This window comes from Suricata suricatta, chromosome 8 (genome assembly GCF_006229205.1).
Source record: "Suricata suricatta isolate VVHF042 chromosome 8, meerkat_22Aug2017_6uvM2_HiC, whole genome shotgun sequence".
NCBI lineage: Eukaryota > Metazoa > Chordata > Mammalia > Carnivora > Herpestidae > Suricata > Suricata suricatta.
In genome coordinates this window covers 21,082,820-21,100,623 of record NC_043707.1, presented here as the reverse complement: position 1 = coordinate 21,100,623, position 17,804 = coordinate 21,082,820, and the positions used below count along the sequence as shown (strand labels likewise).

At 50.6% G+C, this 17,804-nt stretch overlaps 1 protein-coding gene across 3 annotated transcripts; it reads left to right on the top strand.

The window, feature by feature from the left end:
* The first annotated feature begins 10,539 nt into the window (after positions 1 to 10,539).
* Positions 10,540 to 17,792, top strand: LOC115298948 (keratin-associated protein 10-11). Of its 3 annotated transcripts, XR_003911905.1 has the most exons (6): positions 10,540 to 10,616; positions 10,864 to 10,899; positions 11,708 to 11,851; positions 12,041 to 12,196; positions 12,291 to 12,417; positions 17,528 to 17,615. XR_003911905.1 is itself a non-coding variant. In XM_029948161.1 (5 exons), the coding sequence occupies exons 2-5, from the start codon at positions 10,894 to 10,896 to the stop codon at positions 17,639 to 17,641; spliced, it is 420 nt and encodes a 139-aa protein (XP_029804021.1). In that variant the 5' UTR covers positions 10,540 to 10,616; positions 10,864 to 10,893; the 3' UTR covers positions 17,642 to 17,792. The 3 variants fall into 3 exon arrangements, 2 of the variants coding, with proteins under 2 accessions (XP_029804021.1, XP_029804022.1); XM_029948161.1 differs by lacking the exon at positions 12,291 to 12,417 and having other exon boundaries at positions 17,528 to 17,792; XM_029948162.1 differs by lacking the exons at positions 10,540 to 10,616; positions 12,291 to 12,417 and having other exon boundaries at positions 10,641 to 10,899; positions 17,528 to 17,792.
* Positions 17,793 to 17,804: the final 12 nt, after the last annotated feature.

Here is a 17,804-nt window from a genome sequence, read left to right as displayed (position 1 = left end):
CCCTCTCCGCATCCTTCATTCCAATGGGAAGGAAGAAAATTCTAGGTATACATGAGGTGTCTCTGGGTCCTGACTCTGCTGCAAGGCTGCCCTTTGATCTTGTCTAACTATTGTAATCGCATTGAGGTGACCGCACTTGTCCCCTTTTTACAGGTCAAGAAATGGTCCAGAAGCCTTCAGTGGCCCCTCCCCAAGGCCCCATAGCTAAGAAGAGGCAGGAACCTTCTCTTGCTGGCTGTCAGAGTGGCTGCAGGGGGTGAAGATGGTGGGGAACACCTGCCTCTCTGAAAACCCTCCTGCAACATAAGGACGCCCTGCGCTTGGCCTTCAGGCTGCCTGGCCTCTCCTGGCCTCTCCTAAGCACTGGATGCTTTTCTTTTTCTTCAGGTTCATTATCTTCCTGGCTACCTTTCCTCCGTGACTTCACAGAACAGCCCAGTTTCCCAGTGGAAAAGGATCTCAAGGAGTAGCTGGCCCGAGCCCCTCACTCAAGCACAAGGAAGTCAAGGAGCAGGGATTTGGGGGATTTGGCTAGGATCACGCTGCACGTCCAAGCCCAGCTGGAGCCCCATTGGCTTCTGTGCAGCTTCTCTCCCTTTCATGCTGCCTTCCTGGAAGTTGGCCTTCCTGGCCTGAACCCATCTGTCCTATGGACTTCTGCATGATGGGGCCTGTACCCACATCATACTTTTGTTTTCAGGGCTGTCCTAAGGTACACCTCAATAAGCAACCCTGCAATTTGCCTTTGCTTGTCCTCAGACCATTCCATTTCCTCCCCAAAAGAGAAGCAATGGGCTGGATTTGCAATTTTGTGCTGCCCTCTAGTGGCAGAAAGAAGGAACGAACCCTGAGAGGTCTCTGGCGTTAGGTGTTAGGGACAATTTAGAGACAATGGTGGACCCAGGTTCCTGACCTCAGGGCTTCACTAAAGGGGGAAAAGGACCCAACTTATTTTAAGTTTATTTATTTATTTTGAGAGAGAGATAAGGGGGGCAGAGAGAGGGAAGAGATTCCCAAGCAGTCTCAGCACTGTCAGTACAGAGTCTGATGTGGGACTCGATCCCACAACCTGTGAGATCATGACCTGAGCTGAAATCTAGAGTCAGCGGCTTAAGTGACCAAGCCACCCAGGTGCTCCAGGACACAACTCCTTGAGCGTTTAGTGCGTGCTGGGCATGGGGCAAGGTGATTTATGTTCATTCTTATTTAGTCTTCCAAGATGGTAATATCTGTTTTATAGATAAGAAACAGGTGTAGAGATTTAAGACACAAAAAGACAAAAAAAAAAAAATTGCCCAAGATAACACAGCTATGAAAACTGGCAAACGAAGAATAAAGCCGGTGAGGCTGGGGGAGGTGGGGGATGGGAGGGCACCATAACCACTGGGCTGAGGACTGCAAACTTGGCCATGTTGTGGCTTCTCTCTAGATGATGTGAATTACAGCAGGCAGAGACACTCTTCTGTCCTCCAGGAATTCACCTCGCCACCCAAGCAAATCCTGCCTTCTGCCTGCTCTCTCTCCTACCTCAATTTCCATGATAGGTCACATGTATATTAAGCTGTGTCAAACAGGTCATAAATTTACAGCGTAAGGGCCCCAATCCAGCCCTCAGACATGCTTTGTTCAGCTAGTCTAGTGTTGTCGGTATAGAATTTCCCAAAATTCCAAGTTATTTGTCAGTGTTTGAAAATTAGGAGATTTCCCACCAAAGCTCAACTTCTTTAAGAATACAAGGGTCAGACAATACGGAGCCCAGGTTCTAACTCCATAATGTTTGGCTGGCGCTGAGCAGAGGCTGCCCCATTGATGAGCTGAACGTTGAGTCCTCCAAGCTCACTAGTTCTCACAGAGTCTAACACTTTCGTGTTACTTGCAGGAGTCTGCTGCCTTGCTTCATAGACATGAACTCAACTGACCCAACTCACCCAACATCTCCATGAAGACTGGGCGGTGAGTGTTCTTAGTAAGCCCGTTTACAAGTGAGGGCTCTGAAGTTCAGAGAGGTGAAATGACTTGCATAAGATCCCAGGCCAGGGGCGCCTGGGTGACTCAGTCAGTTAAGCGTCCGACTTCAGCTCAGGTCATGATCTCACAGTTCATGGGTTCGAGCCCCGCGTTGGGCTCTGTGCTGACAGCTCAGAGCCTGGAGCCTGCTTCAGATTCTGTATCTCTCTCTCTGACCCTCCCCTGCTCATGCTGTCTCTGTCTCTCGAAAATAAATAAAAAACATTAAAAAAATTAAAAAAAAAAAGATCCCAGACCAGTTTCTTTTGACTTTTCATGTCCCCCTGGTGCGCACACATGCACGCGCGCGCGCGCACACACACACACACACACACACACACACACACACACATACACACGCATGCGCACGCGCAAGGCTTCTGCTCTCACCACTATCTCTTCCTGAAAGCAGGAATCAGCACCACTGACCCTGGCCCTAGGAAAGATGCCCTCACTCTGTCCTCTTACTTGGATGCCACCAAAACAGCCTCTGGTCTGTCCATGCGCAGGTTGGAGTGGTTCTGCAGACCCCAGCAGAGGACAGTAAAGCTCAGTGGGAAGAAAATGCAACCCAGTACAAAGAGCAGGGGCATGCCTGTGGGGGGCGGAGAAGGTGAGAAAAGGTGATGGTGAGAATGCCTCAGCACGGTGCCCCTCAGCCCCAGACACCCCTTTTACCCCAATAACTCAATGGCCATAAGATCCATCCATCTGTAAGCATCAAAGGCCACCGGGCATTGCTCTTCCCTAATCTCTTTGGGACCTTTAATGCTCTTTAAATGTCCTTCATCCAGGAAAATTGGACATCATGATTTTTTTCATCAACCTGTTCCAACAATTCCATGCAGTTTCTCTGTAACCCTTGAAGCTGGTCTACACCTCTCAGTCCATCTCACATCTTAAAACTCCTTCTCTTCTTCCTTCAGCCCTAAGGATGTGGTTGCTCTTTCTTGACGCCACCCAGTCCCATCTTCTGTCCCATCCCCCAGCTCTTCTGGTCACCTCTCCTCTCTCCTAGGTGTTCACCTCTGAGGGAAAAGGTGGAAGCTGTGGAGGGAAGCTGGTGATTCTCATCAGCACCCAGAACTCAGAAAGAGGAAAGAGGGTGTTCAAATCATAAAGATATTTGAATTTTAAAACTAACCTTTTTAAAAAAATTTTTTAATGTTTTATTTATTTTTGATACAGAGACAGAGCATGAGAGGGGGAGGGGCAGAGAGTGAAGGAGACACAGAACCAGAAGCAGGCTCCAGGCTCTGAGCTAGCTGTCAGCACAGAGCCCGATGCAGGGCTCGAACCCACGAACGTGAGATCTGACCTGAGCCGGAGTCGTAGGCTTAGCCGACTGAGCCACCCAGGAGCCCCCCCAAAAAAGGAGCCCCTTTTTTAAAAAAAGGAAAACCAAAGCATTATCCCATTAACAAAGAAAAAAAATCAAGAAACAACAGAACCCCTGAAAACATACATATTTACATATATGTTATTTGTGTCTAAAAAATGCCTCCTCTCCCCTCCCCTCCACTCCCGGGAAGGGAGGGGTGGGGAAAGCCCAGGGCGGATGCAGGGAGTTGGGGCCCCACCATCTTGCATCCCTTAGGCAGCAGTGAGAGGACCTGTTTTTAGGATGCAAGGAAGGTGTCAAAATGCAAGGGCACAAGGCTGAGGCAGGCTCTGCTCCTGGGAGGCAGTTGAAAAGGGTGGAAACATCATCCTCCCATTGGTAGACTGGTGGCAGGTTTAGGCCATGCCATCCTCCCATTGGCCCACCTCTTGACACATGTGCCCTATCATGGGCTTGCTGGTAGAGGGGGGACTGTGGGGCCTTCTAAGGCCGAATTAACCACTTAGAATTGGCTGATGGCTCAATGGACAGCTACATTTCTGACAGAGCTAAAAGAGGAGTAAAGAAAGGGAGGGCGGGAGAAGATGAGAACACCCTAAGTAGTCGTGGCTTTAAATAAAAGGTAGTACAGTTTAGGATAAGAGGTAAGATGGCAATTTCTAGGGCGGGACCATCTGGGCTTCACATTCAGGCTCTGTGTATAATAAAAGAAACATACTGTATGGGTCCACTTGGATGAAATTCAAAACAGGCAGAATATCTTTGGTGAAAAATCAGAACAGCACTTAACTCGGTGGGAGGTACTGAGTGAGAGGGAACCCCAGGGAGCCTTCTGAGAGGTTGGGAATGCCCTTATGTTGATCACGAGTGTATACATAGGTGAACATGCCCGAGGCATACCCTTAAATTAGTGTGCACTTTATTTAAATTTAGCTGGAATTTTATTTTTATTTTATTTTTTTGAGAGACAGCACTTGTGAACGAAGCACGTGAAAGAGGGAGACTCAGAGTAGAGGGAGAGAGAGAAAGAGAGAGAAAATCCCAAGCAGTCTCCCCGCTCACCCTTGGGATTATGACCTGAGCCGAAATCAAGAGTTCTACACTTAACCGACCAAGCCACCCAGTCGTCCCTGGGTGACGTCCCTAAACAAATGTAGGTTCTCCCATTCCCTGAGTGATTGTGGGTCCATTTCTGTGGACCTCAATTCTTCACCTGTGAAGCTGGAATAATAATAATTCAAGTTTATTAAATGCTACTTATATCACATTTACTACGGGCTAGACACTGATCTGGGTGCTTAAAAATATCAACTCATTTCCTCATTAACAAGGGAACAATTTTATGAGTTGTGTTTTGGTGTGTCTGGTTTTTTCTTTTTCTTTTTTTCTTTTTGAGAGACAGAGAGAGACAGTGTGAGCAGGGTAGGGTCAGAGAGAGAGGGACGCACAGAATCTGAAGCAGGCTCCAGGCTCTGAGCTAGCTGTCAGCACAGAGCCCGATGCGGGGCTCGAACCCACGAACCGTGAGATCATGACCTGAGCCGAAATCAGACGCTTAACTGACTGAGCCACCCAGGTGCCCCCGGTGTGTCTGTTTTACAGAGGCACAGAGAGGTTTGGTGCCTTGACCAAAGTTACACAGGAAGTGAGCGAAGTAGGATTTGTAAAATCTTATTTTCTGAATGTATCAGTCTCTATAATGCCGAGCAGATATAGAAAACCCATAAATTTATTTTCCTAAAGAAACTGCATGGGTCAAAAAAAATCATAATTTGGACATGTCAGTCACCATTTCAGAACTTGTCTCTGTTAAAACTTCTTGCTTCCTTCGCTGCTCCATTTTTCCCTCTAGATAGGCTTCTGACCATCAAATTACAGGTTAAACCAAAAGCGAGATTGTTCAAGATGAGGCCTCTAGCTGCCTAATTATTGCCCATTCTCACCATCCTCTGACAGCGATTGCATAGCCCACTCGTGGATAACAATTCACGTTGGAAAAATTTGGTGTTTCTCAACTTTTTTTTTCATTATCCTCATCTAAGCAGACTTTTTTAGATGTTTTGCTTCCTAATCACCACTCATCGTGAAATTTTGATACTGCAGATATACTGTAGATCTGTGCTTAGTATATTAAAAAGAGTTAAGGGGGCACCTGGCTGGCTCAGTCGGCGGAGCGTGCAACTCCTGATGTGAGGGATGTAAGTTTAAACCCCATGTTGGGTGTAGAGATTACTTAAAAATAAAATCGTTAGGGGAAAAAAAGAGTTAAGAATTTTTTTGCCCTCCAGAACCCATTGCTGTCCCCTTGGGGGCGATATTATCCTTGTTGAAATTCACTGGAGGCCATCCCACCAACCTGTGTTCCAAGCCACCTTTACACACACCGCCTCAACATCAATGAAATAGTACTAACCTCATTCCACACCTGAACACCGTGGGAAGTTCTATTAATTATTGAAGATTGAAATGGCTGGTAAATGGATCAGGAAATCCAAAGACCTGCAGAGATCCTAGCTTTGCCACTTAATTATCTTCTCCAAAACTTTGCTTCTTCACATGGAAAATGGTGGGATTGGTACAAAGACATTTTCTGTAAACCTCAGGGTTTTGTTGGTTTGTCCGTTTGTTTGTGTTTGCCCTGTTTGACCTAATAATAGCAAACATGTGTACAGCCTGTAGGCGACATAGAAGACACCAGTCTATGCCCTTTACACACACTAATGACACTTACTACGTCACAGTGACTAAGGAGGAGATGGCATTATTACTTCCCTTTACAGAGGAGGGAGTTGAGGCACAGAGAGGTTGCGGGGTTTGCTCAAGGTCACACAGGGAGTTAAGTGGCACAGCTGGCATGTGAACCTAGTCTAATTTCCAGAGTACCTGCTTTTAACCAGGAAGTTTAAAAGGAAACTTCCTATCACTTCCACAAATAGAAAACCAGTATCACTTGTAAATAGAAGGTAACAAAAAATAAATAAAATGGGGGCGTCTGGGTGGCTCAATCGGTTGAGCGTCCGGCTTCGGCTCAGGTCATGATCTCGCAGTTTGTGGGTTCGAGCCCCGTGTCGGGCTCCGTGCTGACCTCTCAGAGCCTGGAGCCTGCTTCAGATTCTGTGTCTCTTCTCTCTGCTCACTTTGTCTCTCTCTCTCTCAAAAGTAAATAAAAAAATTTTTTAAATAAATAATGAAATGAAAAAAAAAAAAAACCTGTTCAACCTTCTAGCTCGATATGTTCACCTGCTCTGAATTCTGAGCTGGAGGCCTACACTCTCTCTGTTACAGACAAGACAGGGCGAGATGAGCACCGATAGAGAGGTGTTTAAGGGCTTCTGGCAGCAAAAGGAGACTCGCTCCTGGAATAATCAGAAGCGATGAAAAGGAGTTGGAAAGAGCATAGCCTGAGCGCTGGCGGCCGCTCTCTCTCAGAGGGGTGTAGCGTGTAAAATAAACCCGAGACGGGACGCCTCCCGCACCCCGTGGTCCTTCGCCTGCGAGTTCTAGGACCTGAACCTCCCGCAGGAGGGCCGGGCCAGCCACGTCCGCGCAGGGGTGCGGCCCCTGCCCACACACCTCGGACAGCGCCTGCGGAGAGGGGCGGCGTGGGTGGCGCTTCCGGGGTCCCAGGCCCGCGGGACCCGCTCTCCCGGCCCAGCCTGGTTCCTAGGTGAGTCCTTCCTCCCTCCCCGCCCCTCCCCGCCCCCCACGCGGTCCTCACACACCTGTCACACAGTGCACCTGGTGCCGGGAGTTTACTGCTACTTCAGGCTCCCGCGTCCAAGTGCTTTGTCTTGTGCATCCTCTCTGCCTGGGCCCTGGGAGGTGTGCAGGTGTGATATCACAGAAGGCTGTGAATAAGTAAACAATAAGCAGCCAGAAGTGGCCGGTTTCCCACATGATACCCAGGGAGGGGTCCAATTCCCCCTTCCCCGTGCTCTGGAAAGAGTCGGGCCCAGCCTGCAGAGCATTTATAATTTAGTGCGTTTATTGTACCTGTCCCAGGCTGGGTACTGCTCTAGGCAAGTCCAGTCCCGCCCTTTATCTGTGCAACAGAAAAAGCTGAGGGGCACAACAGGTGAATTGGAGTGAGAAAACCAAGAGTCTGGGAGGCTTTTTTGTTTTTCTCTCTCTCTCCCATAGATTGGCTGTGTGACTTTGGTCAAGTGTCAGAACCTCTCTGAGCCTCAGTTGTATGCACACAAAGTCCCATTGCCTGGGCTCAAATTCTTGTTGTCTCACTCACTAGCCAGGAGACGTTGTGCAAGCGGTTTATCTCCTCTTAGGATGAGAACAGGGCCAGGAGCACTTCCTCTCGCCAGGGCTGCTAGGATTAGTGAGTGACAAGTGTGTAAAGCATGATTCCGATGTGGCACCTTGTAAAAATACTCACTGTGATGTTCTGGTTTGAGAGAGGGGGAGGGAGAGAGAGGAGGGAGACAGAGAATCCCAAGCAGGCTCTGCACTGTCAGCACAGAACCGGATGCGGGGCTCCAGCTCACGAACTGACCTGGAATCAAGGGTCGGAGACCTAACTGACTGAGCCACCCAGGAGTCCCTCATGAGCCCTTGTTCTATGCCAGGCAGCCTACATACCGGCCTAAAATTCTTTTTCAACCAGGTCCCGATTCTTCTCAATCTATGAAATGGAAATAATGGTTGCTGCCACTCAGGTCTACTGTTAGCATTAAATGAGATAAAGTCTGGGAAGAGGCCTGGGTGGACGCTTGCTCTCGCTCTGGTTCCCTCAGCTTCTGACTCCCCCGGGGTACCTGCCTGCGCAAAGGCCTTCCATTTTCCTAAGAAGGAGGCTGATAATGTCCTCTTAGTCTCTGGGAGGTAATATGGTCTGATGTCCATCGGAGGAGCGTAAAGTCTAAGATCAAAATCAGAGCTGCCAGGTTCTGTTCCCACGCCTGAGCCCAGGCCTGCCCGAGTTTCTTTCATCTCCTGGGTGCTCTGTGGGTCTCAGGGCTCCGGCCTACCCCATGATGACTGGGAGAACATCATCTTTTCCTCTCCTTCCCAGCGGCACTGCAAAACTCCATGCGATCGTATCTGGCATCTCCAGCTTTGAACTTTTGGGAGAAGGAGACCTTATGGTTATTTGACTGTTATTAAGTCACTGTCTCCCTCCCTCCAACAGGGAGGGCCGAAGTGGCCTTGGCAAAGCGGGGTGCAGATGTCACCCGTCTTCTTGGTTTGTCTTGCAGCGAGCAGGCCTGGTGCTCTGTCCACCATCCTGCATAATGTATGAGCCCCGGGTAGGAACAGGATACCGTCAGCAGTGAGTCTGACCACAGCAGGCTCTGGACGTGTCCAGAGGCCTTGCCAAGCTGACGTCTCTCTCTTGGCAGGAAATGAACAGAGGGAGGGAGTAGGCATCACCTGAGGCCTTTCCCGGGGCTGGGGTGGGACCTGGCTTCACCTTGGGCATAGATTTTGCATAGAGGATGGGGCGGACAAGAAGACAGCCCCAAGAAGGCAATCTGTCCCTGGCTTGAGTCAGCAGTGTGACGTTGGGGACAGCTAGCCTTGTGTTTCCTGGGTTGAAGCTCCCACTGAGAGGGTGGGGGTGGGGGGGGTGGGGGGCAGGACTCTATGAGTGTGGTTGAAGGTGAGAAGGGAGATTTGGGAACCGGGGATGCAGACCCTGGCATTCTGTCCTGCCCCAGAGGCAGCAGCTATGGCAAGATACATTGGGGTGGACACCATGGACTGAAGTAGGTATAGGGTGGCCCTGCTTTCAGGGGAGCATGCCCAGATGCCGTGATCATGGATGAAGCCTGTGGCCTCCATGGGAGAGGGTGCTTACATGAGTGTGCATGAGTGCAAGCATGTGTGTGTAGAACCGAAAAGGTCGGGAATGAAAAGTGGGAGGTCCGAGTTCCTTGAGAGCCAAGGGAGGTAGGGTATCTGGAAACAACACTTCACTGGCAGATGGCACTGGATTTGATTCATTCATAGAATCAGTGAGGACTCGCTGGAGGCCCCCAAGACCACAGCAACTGCTGGGGCTTGGGATATGGGGATGATTCAGACCCAGGCACTTGTCAGCTTTATTCTCTGCTGGAGTCCCAGAGCCTAAATATGCTGTGAATGAACAAACAGAAGAGAGGAGGGGCCCAGAGCGGGTGATGTTGTCAGCTGAGCATTTGGGTTTTAGCCTGGAGCCCGAGGGGGAGCCTCTGGAGGTTTAAAACAGGAAAGGGACAAGATCTGGGGCGCCTGGGTGGCTCAGTCAGTTAAGGGTCCAACTCTTGATTGCTGTTCAGGTCAAGATCTCACTGTTCATGAGTCTGAGCCATGCGTTGGGCTCTCTGCTGTTAGCACGGAGCTTGCCTAGGATCCTCTGTCTCCTCCGTCTGTACCTCCTCCATTCATTTCCTCTCTCTCTCTCTCTCTCAAAATAAATAAATAAACTTTTTTTAAAAAGGGACAGGATCTTTTTTTTTTTAGTGCTTATTTTTATATTTGAGAGAGAGAGAGAGAGCGAGCGAGAGAGAGCGCACAGGTAGGGGGGAGAGGGGGAGAGAGAGAGAGAGAGACAGAGAGAGACGGAGACAGAACCCAAAACAGGCTCCAAGCTATCAGAACAGAGCCCCACTCGAGGCTCCAACCCAGAGCCATGAGATCATGGCCTGAGCCAAAGTCTGACCCTTAACCAACTGAGCCACCCAACCGTGGTGAAATGGACAAGATGGGAGGAAATCACTTTGACAATGATGTGAAGGTTGAAGAGACCTGCCGAAGCCTCAAATTAGGACACTGTCAATATAAGTGGGTGGGGCCAAATTGAAAAAAAATAATGCTATACAATTAACAAGCAGCTTTGATTTTTACAACATCCCCGTAAGGCAGGAGTTTCCCGGTTTTACAGACTCAGCGAGGCTCAGTGACTCTGGCCGAAGTCACACAGCACGCTGCTTGTGTAGCCCGGGGTATCAATCTTCGCAGGGCCGCACGACGCCGTACAAGATGGGGATCCGACTGTGGCAGGTGGCAGCGGGAAATCGCCATTTTCGCTCAGTGACGGCGAGAAAACCTGGTTCACCACGGCTAAGACCAGCTGGTGACCGCAGAGGATCCGGCCAGCCGAAGGACGGCTGGGAGAAGGAATTTGGGTCTCGGCGGCCGCCGTAGGAGCGGCGCTCGGATTCCCATGGCAACGGCAAGAAGCAGCAGGAGCTTCTGGGCGGTGCAGTCGCCGCGGCGGATTGGACGAGCGCCGCGCGGAATCCGTGAACTGCGCGCGGCCCCGAGGGTGCAGGTGCTGGGGACCGGTCGATGGAGGAAGCCGGGGTGTGGGGACAGTTAGGACTGTGGCCAGGGCCAGGCTGGGGCTTGCGAGGGGGGCGCCGCCCCGAATCCCCCAGACCCCCGACCCCATTGTCCCGACTAGGAGCTATTGTTCGGCCTCAGTTTCTCCAAAAAAGAAGTGGAGGTGGCGGGACTGGGCACCCCCATCCAATGGCCCCTCTGAGCCTCTGAGACCCAGGACTCTCTCTCCTCTGCAGCTCCTGGACTGACTGGCGCTGTCCTGCCCCATGGATGTGAGTCCTAGGCCCCTTACTCTTTCCCAGAGCGACCCCCTAAGTGCCTTAAACGCGCCCTGACTTTGCCTGCCTGGAGCCCGGACTGGAGAGGGGGCTCTTTACCCAGCAGAGACCCTTCGAGCTGGGGAGGAGAGAGTGCCAGGAATAGACTAAACATGGAGTGCACATTCCCGCTCTTCCTGGCAAGATGAGGAGCTTGCCAAGTGATCAAGGACAAGAGGCATCCCAGGCTGAGGGAACAGCTTGGGCAGAGACTCGGGGGTGGGAGAGAGGATAGGCGTTTGGGGAGCTGCTAGGACTTCAGTATGGCCAGAGCGTAGAGGAGGAGGGAGGCAGAGGGAGGCAGGGCTAGACTGGGGCTTTGTCACTGAGATAAGAAGTGTGGACAGAGTTCCTGGGAGCCATTGATGGATTGTAAGGAAGGGAGAGATACACAACCCAGCTGGTGTAGAAAGGGGCAGAATTGCAGGTCGGAAGATTGTTAGGGGCCAGTAAAGTGGTCTGAGGGGACAGTAAAGTAGTACAGAGGAATCAGAGGCAATGTATGGAGAGGCATTCTGAGAGGAAGAGCAACACATCTGGGAACATTCTAGAATGATCAACAGGTACCGATGGGGCTGAAACGGGGACGACAGGGGACGGTCACCTTTGGGGAACAGGATAGTGTAGTCTCAATGACTCTCTCCCCAGCATCTGATGGCTGTTCCTCTCCTTCTGCCAGCCACCTCCGGTGTCCCTCCTGGTATTTTGCATTTCTGCAGCCCGTCCCACCTCCCCGTCACCCCTTCCTCCTGTGCTTGTCCAGGCCTCCTCTAGCCCATGGAATCCAACCCCGGCTCCTGTCAGCAGTCCTTCCCTGCTGCTCCCCATCCCTGCCATCGTCTTCATCGCCGTGAGCATCTATTTGCTGCTGCTCGGTGTAGTGCTGCTGGCCAGGCACTGCCTGCTGGTGAGGGGCCCGCTGGCGGCCGAAGGGTGGGCTCTGGGGAAGAGGAGTCAGTCAGTCGGTGCCCTCATCTGCAGGCCCTTCCTCTAGGCTCCTTTGCCAGTTAGCCCCCGCCTCTATACCTTACATGCTCCCTCCTTTCCAGTCCCCGCACGCCACCTGGCCCAGATCCCCAGCCCTTCCCTCTCGCAGGCCCAGGGCTGCTGCACGGACTGCAGCTCCCCCTGCAGGAAGCAAGGCGCTTCCAGGCCCCAGGACTGTTGCTGGACCTGTGCAGAAGCCTGCGACCTCCCTCTGCCCAGCCCCGCCCGCTGCCTGGATGCCTGCTGCCCCCAGCCCACCGAAGCTGTGAGTTCTTGTCCTCTCCCTGGCTCCCCGAGTGGCTCGCGGTGCGTTCTCGTGTTGTTGTTCAACAACGTTGATTGCTGAGCACCTCCTCTAGGCCGGGCCCAGTTCCGGGTTCTGGCTCAGTTGGAGAGAGCCAAAGACACCCTAAACACGACATCGTATGTGTATCTGGTGCTGAAAACGACTTTGTGAAAAGAAAATAGGGCGGCAGCTGGAGAAAGGTGAGTAATATGCTGGGCGCTCACTGGCTTCTGAAAATGGAAGTTAAAAGAATAAACAACCCCTCGCACAGCCCCCTTGAGTAAGCACCACATTCCAGGCACTGCCGCTTTTATTGGCATTATTATTTTCTCAACAACCCTGAGAGCTAGGTATTTTTTTAAATGTTTTTTTATTTTTGAGAGAAACAGAGCATGAGCGGGGAAGGGGCAGAGAGAGCTGGAGACACAGAATCCGAAGCAAGGCTCCAGGCTCTGAGCTGTCAGCACAGAGTCCGATGCCAGGCTCAAACTCTCAAATTGCAAGATCATGACCTGAGCCAAAGTCAGACGCTTAACCGACCGGGCCACCCAGGCGCCCCTGTTGTTGTTGTTGTTGTTTTTAATGTTTATTTATTTTAAGAAAGAGAGAGAGAAGGAGACAGAGAATCCCAAGCAGGCTCTGCACTGTCAGCATTGAGCCTGATGTGGGGCTCAATCTCATGAAACGTGAGATCATGACCTTCGCTGAAATCAAGAGTCAGATGCTTAAACGACTAAGCCACCCAAGCGTCCCAAGAGCGCTGGGTATTTTTAAAAACCTATATAGTTCTGATTATGAAAAACATTGATTACAAAGTGTGCATGTAGAAGTACCTAAGTCACCTTATAATACATACCAGTCACCTTATAAACCAACTCCATAACCGAGGTTGCTACATTTTGTGTACGTCCCTCATATGCTAATATGCAGTCCTATCACTGCTGTGATATGCCGTTATTTGGTAAAGATGGGGTCATACCACACATACTGTTTCATCACAACTGCTACTTGCCCTTTTTCCCTGGACATCACACCTTGACCCCCTATCTATGCCTGTGTGTATAGATCAGTAAGTATTTTTATCCCCTTTTTGCAGGGGGAGAAGGTGGCACTGGAAAGTTCAGTCAGAATCTTGCATAGCAAATCGATCCATTGCATGTTGAAACAGAAGCCTCAGAGAGAAGCCTTTCTCCCATAGGACAGGCCATTTTTGCCTTTGTGGGTTTAACGACGTTAAATGTAATTGACCACCTTCCAATTCTGGGCTCAGATTTAGATAGCAAAAAGCTCTTGCCCTTGAAGTGATGCCCTTCCCCAGGAGGAAAGAAGGCAGATAAAAGACCAAGCAAATTCATAACTGGTGCGGACCATAGTTGGTTAAATTCCTGAGAGATGTTTTGAGTTTTGAAATAAATTATGAGGCAAGGGGCTCTCTTTCAAAAATAATCGCTTTTGGTTTCTGAGGGGTAGCCGGGGGAGGAGCCCAGGACTGGGGGTAAGAGGGCAAAGGGGAAAACAGAGAAGACCCAGGGTCCTAAAAGCTCCTATTTTATTTAAAAAAAAATTTTTTAATGTTTTTTATTTATTTTTGAGAGAGAGACAGAGCATGAGAGGGGGAGGGGCAGAGAGAGAGGGAGACAGAACCAGAAGCAGGCTCCAGGCTCTGAGCCAGCTGTCAGCACAGAGCCTGACGCGGGGCTCGAACCCACGAACGTGAGATCTGTCCTGAGCCGAAGCCGGAGGCTTAACCGGCTGAGCCACCCAGGCGCCCCAAAGCTCCTATTTTATAGGAAATGGTCAATTACAAAGTGACTTCTGGCCCCTCTCCTGAGAGGTGCCGCCCTTTGCACCTGCTGTCAGTCTGGGCCTTTCCTCGTTGGTCAGGGTAAGGATGGAGTGAGGAATTCTGGACCCGGAGACCGCAGGGCCTGATCTACCCGGCTTCTGCCAGGAAGGAAGGATCCTAGAATGGCACAGGGCAGGGCGGAATCACTCTGTCCTTGAGCTGTCTTTGCATGAAGTATAGTAGAGTGTCTGTTCTTCAGTTTCCTTGTAGTTACGGTAACAACCACAACCATTACAACGCTTGTGCCTTCTTTATAGCTGTCAGAAACTGAGGCTTACAGAGGCTTGAGTGACTCACTGAGACCTGGGCCAGGACACAAACCCAGCTTTATCTTCCTCTCTGGGCGACAAACCTGTGTGTTCTGCTTCTTTCTCAAGCTTGTGTAGAGGATCTCATTCATTCATTCACTTACTTATTCACCTACGAAAGATTTACTGAGCCATATTGTTGAGGCCCTGGGCCAGGCCCTAGGGGACCAGCAAAACAAGCTGGACATGGTCCCAACCCTCACAGGGCTTCCATTCTAATGAGGGACAGAGAGGAAGAAGTAGGTAGTTATGCTTGACCATGAGAAATGAAGTGATACAGCATGCTGATTGGTTCTCAGCCGTGAGTGTGACCAGAGGCATGTACAAGGCTTAGAAAACCAGGCATCCAGGCCCCACACTCAGTAGGTCTGGGTTGGGATTGGAGTTTGTGAATTAAAAAAAAATTTTTTTTTTAATGTTTATTTATTTTTGAGAGAGAGAGAGAATGGGGGAAGGGCGGAGAGAGGGGGACAGATGATGTGAAGTGGGCTCTGAGCTGATAGCGGAGAGCCTGACATGGGGTTCGAACACACAAACTGTGAGATCATGATCTGAGCTGAAGTCAGATGGTCAACCAATTGAGCCACCCAGGAGCCCTGGATTTTGTGAATTTTTAACAAATTAATTAAACAAATTCTGGGGCACATCAGGGTTCAGAACTATTGTTCAGGACAGTGCCTGGGTGGCTTAGTCTGTCGGGCGACCGACTCTTGATCTCAGTTCTTTTTTTTAAATTTTTTTTTTAATGTTTATTTAACTTTGAGAAAGACAGAGAGAGACAGAATGTAAGTGGGGGAGGGCCAGGGAGAGAGGGAGACACAGAATCCAAAGCAGGCTCCAGGCTCTGAGCTGTCAGCACAGAGCCCAACGAGGGGCTCAAACTCACAGACTGCAACATCATGACCTGAGCCGAAGTTGAACGCTTAACCACTGAGCCACCCAGGCACCCCTATTTTATTTTTGAGAGAGTCAGAGAGATAGAGTGCCCATGCATGGGAGGCAGGGCAGAGACAGAGGGACACAGAACCTGAAGCAGGCTCCAGGCTCAACTCAGCACAGAGCCTGACATGGGGCTCGAACTCACAAAGTGCGAGATCATGACCTGAGCCGAAGTCACTGCTTAACCACCTGAGCCACCCAGGTGCCTCTCGGCTCAGTTCTTGACCTTAGCGTTGGGAATTCAAGCCCCACATTTGCCTCCATGCTGGGTGGGGAGCCTGGGGGGGAGAAAGCCGGACACAAATAGCTGCCTGTTGTTGAGTGTTCACTGTGTACCAGACATTGTGCTTGGTGCTGTCCACTGACTCCCCACCTTAAGCCTATGAAGTAGGCATTATATGTATTTCAGAGATGAGAAAACTGAGGCTCAAAACATGAATTAGCCAAACCAGCGCCTGAAATCGGTTCAAATCGGGGTCTGAGCTCTAAGCACTAAAGATGGCTGCCCTTGCCAAAATCAAAGTGAGAGAAGTCGAAGTGGAAAACTGTAGAGCCTAGAGTAACACAAGGGTTAACCGTGTTGTGGCATTCTTGCTTAATGTACTGAAGTAGCAGATTCCTTCCAGAAGCCACATAGCTGCTTGTGAGAAATCCATGAGACAGTTATAAATGACTAGCTCTAAACCCTTCCAGTGGACAGAGCCCAGAAATACTTTTTAACACCCTTCCTCTGAAGTGAGGGCAGCGGAGCGTTGCTCAGCCACCAGTCCTGTGTAGAGAATGACCGTGTGGTCCTCCAAAAACCCACAGAGCCCATTCCATCCCCAGATGGGGTCTCCCCAGGGATGCCCCAAACCACCCCAGCATCAAACACAAGGGAGCCACTTCAATCTCCCTTCCGCCATGACACTTGCAGCCTCCTTCTTGAGAGAGAATTCTGCGGGAAATACACCAGCCCTGTTCAGACCCCTGTCTTTGCGGCAGCCAGATCCCTTCCCCTCACCGCAGCCCCTACTGTTATCTGATCTCACCAGTCATCCGACACCGCACCCCCAAACCTCAGCTGTCTGAAAGGTCATTCCCCTATTCCTGGCTTGGCCTGGTGTCTGATTGAGCTGTGCAACTGTGACTGTCACTAGCTCTGCCTCAAGCCTCAAGGAGCCAATCTCCTGTCACATCCTGGGTGTGTCCCACTCCAGCCACTTGGCCTGACTCCCGTCCATGCGTGAAGCAGTCGCAGATCACCCTGGCTACAGGGCAGGAGGGGAGAAATAGGACAGTTCTCCATTCTTGTCACTAAGGACATGTTGTTCCTAATCCCCAGGAGACAGCCCCTTCTGTTCCCCTGGGAGCTGAGAAGCCCTCTTCTTTCTTCTTTGCCTAAAGAGGGGAAAATGATTGGATTTATCCACTCATTCAGTATTCACTGGTATCTCACATACCTGTTGAGCACGAGTACCCGTGCTAGGTCAGTGGTGACAGGAGATGCACTGTCCCTGTCCCAGACCCAGAAAGATCTGACATGCCTGGCAGTGGTGTCGAGGGGTATCCCCCTCTCTAAGCCTCCATTGCCTCTTTTGTAAAGAGACCCCCTGTGCAAGGTTCTGATAAATAAAAGAGGGGGGTGACCTTGTTTGAACACTAAAAAATGTAAATCTGTATGTTGCCATTTTCAAAGATAATAGAGGTTTTTAAAAAATCAGTCATGAATTCCGTCTGTGCCTTGCATGGAGGAAGTGCTCAGAAATGAATGAGGAATGAATCCTACAGTCTGGTCATTGTGTCAAGGAAGAAATTCACAAAACCGAGTTATTTTCATCATGGACAGAAAATGTGTGCTCTCCCTGGTCTCCTGACTTGGAATTGAATGAGGCCACAAGGATATAATAGAAGCATCTTTGAGCTGAACATTGGGACTTAATCGAACAGGACTCTTTGATCTCTGGTCCTTGGTCTCCTTGCCTATAAAATAGGAAGAAGGAAAGAACGGCCTGTACTCAGTTGTTTGGAACACTGCCTTCTTGCTGACTTTTTAACAGCACAGAGAGGGGACTGATTTGTTCCCAAGAATGGAAGATGGTACCCTCTCTGTTCCACTGGGCAAATGGGACTTTACGGGCCTCTCTGTTCCCTTCTCCCCTGACAGGGAAACAGTGATAGGGCACTGGTCACCCTCCCTCCTGACCGCCGTCCTCACCCCTTTCTCCTCTCCCGCAGGGTTGGGCCCCTCGCTGCCCATGCTGCTGCCCACTCTGCGACTGTGCCTGTGCATGCCAACTTCCTGACTGCCAGAGCCTCAACTGTCTCTGCTTCGAGATCAAGCTCCGATGAGGACCCGGAGTCCTTGCCCTTTGGGGAACGGCCAGCCTCCTGGGCCCACATGTCCCCTTCCCTGAGGGGCCACTGGACACCTTTCTCTAGGCCACTGGAATCACAAATGGCCTGCCCAGCCCATCAGCCTGGGAACCAGCGGTGGAGAGCCTGGCTCCCTACA

Excerpts from the sequence above, each read along its gene's own strand:
- LOC115298948 (XM_029948161.1), top strand. Across the intron at positions 11,852-12,040 it reads TGGCCAGGCACTGCCTGCTG|GCCCAGGGCTGCTGCACGGA; the intron begins GTGAGGGGCCCG and ends TCCCTCTCGCAG. Across the intron at positions 12,197-17,527 it reads GCCCCCAGCCCACCGAAGCT|GGTTGGGCCCCTCGCTGCCC; the intron begins GTGAGTTCTTGT and ends CCTCTCCCGCAG.